Here is a 2,234-nt window from a genome sequence, read left to right on the forward strand (position 1 = left end):
TGCATCTGAAGACAGAATGGTGACAGAAGTATCGATGAAGGATCTTTAAATGTTGCCAGGCTAAAAAAACAAACAAGACAGAAAGAGGATCAGTTTTCTCTCTTTCAGGAGCCACAATTTAAAGGTTTGTTTTAGAGAACAAAGAGTCAATAAAACAAGTTGGGTCAGTCTAAGGCTGACATGGTGGGGAAACATTAGCCTACTTCAACAGAAAAAAAGATCAAACACAAAGAGTTAAAACATTGAAACTCAAATTAGAGGATTAAATCAAAGAATACTGAAAGAAAAGCAAATCAGAAGTGAACTTAAGCTTGTTATTTATGTTTGATCAAATCAGCAGGCAGGATCGTCACTGAGAGCGAGACTTTTATAGAAAAGTTATCTTCAAGTACGAAATGATGAAATGTCACATTTGGATCACAGTAAAGACACAAAACTTTAGCTTTAAATAAGTGACATGACATCCCCGACATGTTGAAATATAAAAGCTTGGCATGAGAAGATAATTAACCTCTTTTGTTTGTCTGCTTCTAAAATATAAGTTGTCTCTGATATCGTTCACTATCCTGCTCCTCACTCAATAGTTTGGGAGTTCAGAGGAGAAGACTAAAGAGGATTTCAACCAATGAAATGCTATGTTGTTGGGCTTGATTGGTGACCATTATCTTTACACTGTACTGTCCTGGTAAATAGAGCCCCCCCCCTCAGACTGAGCTGAGCTGAGCTGATTGGCTGAGCTTACCAATTTCAGCCAATTCTGCGCGCACAACAGCACAAGCTTATTTGCATCAGGCACATATAAAGAGCGTCCTGACTTTGTAAATCGTATCCAAGAAGGGCTCAAAGAAAGCCATGTCAAAGGCCACCAAGACCGGCAAGAAGAGGAGAAAGACCAGGAGGGAGAGCTACGCCATCTACGTGTACAAGGTCCTGAAGCAGGTCCACCCCGACACCGGGATCTCCTCTAAGGCCATGGGCATCATGAACTCCTTTGTGAGCGACATCTTTGAGCGCATCGCCGGTGAGGCCTCCCGTCTGGCTCACTACAACAAGCGCTCCACCATCACCTCCAGGGAGATCCAGACCGCCGTCCGCCTGCTGCTGCCCGGTGAGCTGGCCAAGCACGCCGTGTCTGAGGGAACCAAGGCGGTGACCAAGTACACCAGCTCCAAGTAAGACTGTCAACATCAACCCAAAGGTCCTTTTCAGGACCACCCACTATTTCCACTATGAGCTGTCATTCTATCGCTTACGTATTTCCTGGTGAAATTTGGATACACTGATGAATTTAATGTCATGCACATTATGAAAAATCTCTGTATTCAAAGCTTCAGCGTTCCAAAAAAGTGTACACAGACACACACACAGAAACACACACAGACACACACACACACACACACACACACACACACACACGGCGGCTTCACACTGGAATCATGAGCAGAGCCTGGCGGCTGATGCTTCAGCTGGGCTTCAGCCCTGTCTGTCCTGTACATGAGTTTTCATAAAGGCCAGGAAGCTCTCATTTAATCGAGTGTGTGGCTCTTAAAAGAGCCTTTGTGTTGCTGTAGGACAGTGAATGTTTAACCTCCGAAACCTTACAGAGTGCGTCCCTGTCCCTTCAGAGAATACACCACATCCATGGCGGTCACGGTCTTCCTCTTGGCGTGCTCGGTGTAAGTGAAGGCATCAGGGATGACGTTCTCCAGGAAGACCCAGAGCCGACACTCTTTGGTCTCGCCGCCACGTGATCACGTGGTTCATGTAGCTCCCAATAGTTCCAAACAAGCCAGCGCTGTCAACTTGTTTGAATAGTTTTCAGCGGGATACTGAACTAGTTAGTACACTGAACAAAAATATAAACACAACACTTTTGTCAACTCAAAGATCTAAGACTTTTTCTATGTACAGAAAAGGCCTATTTCTCTCAAATATTGTTCACAAATTTGTCTAAATCTGTGTTAGTGAGCACTTCTCCTTTGCCCAGATAATCCATCCACCTCACAGGTGTGGCATATAAATTATTATTGCACAGGTGTGCCTTAGGCTGGCCACAATAAAAGGCCACTCTAAAATGTGCAGTTTTACTGTATTGGGGGGGGTCCTGGGGGGGTCAGAAAACCAGTCAGTATCTGGTGTGACCACCATTTGTCACGACGACAAACTGCAGTCAGGTCGAGACCCTGATGAGGACGACGAGCATGCAGATGAGCTTCCCTGAGACGGTTTCTGAC

At 45.1% G+C, this 2,234-nt stretch overlaps 1 protein-coding gene across 1 annotated transcript; it reads left to right on the plus strand.

Annotated features, from left to right (window-relative positions):
• Positions 1–828: 828 nt before the first annotated feature.
• Positions 829–1,176, plus strand: LOC138594404 (histone H2B 3-like; the record flags this gene model as incomplete). Its single annotated transcript, XM_069665477.1, has 1 exon — positions 829–1,176. A coding segment is annotated over one exon (348 nt), but the record flags the coding sequence as incomplete, so codon positions are not given.
• Between the last annotated feature and the right edge of the window lie 1,058 nt (positions 1,177–2,234).

The sequence above is a fragment of the Semicossyphus pulcher genome, unplaced genomic scaffold (genome assembly GCF_022749685.1).
Source record: "Semicossyphus pulcher isolate SPU_LCO1_2020_fin unplaced genomic scaffold, fSemPul1.0.p SCAF_17, whole genome shotgun sequence".
Classification (NCBI taxonomy): Eukaryota; Metazoa; Chordata; class Actinopteri; order Labriformes; family Labridae; genus Semicossyphus; species Semicossyphus pulcher.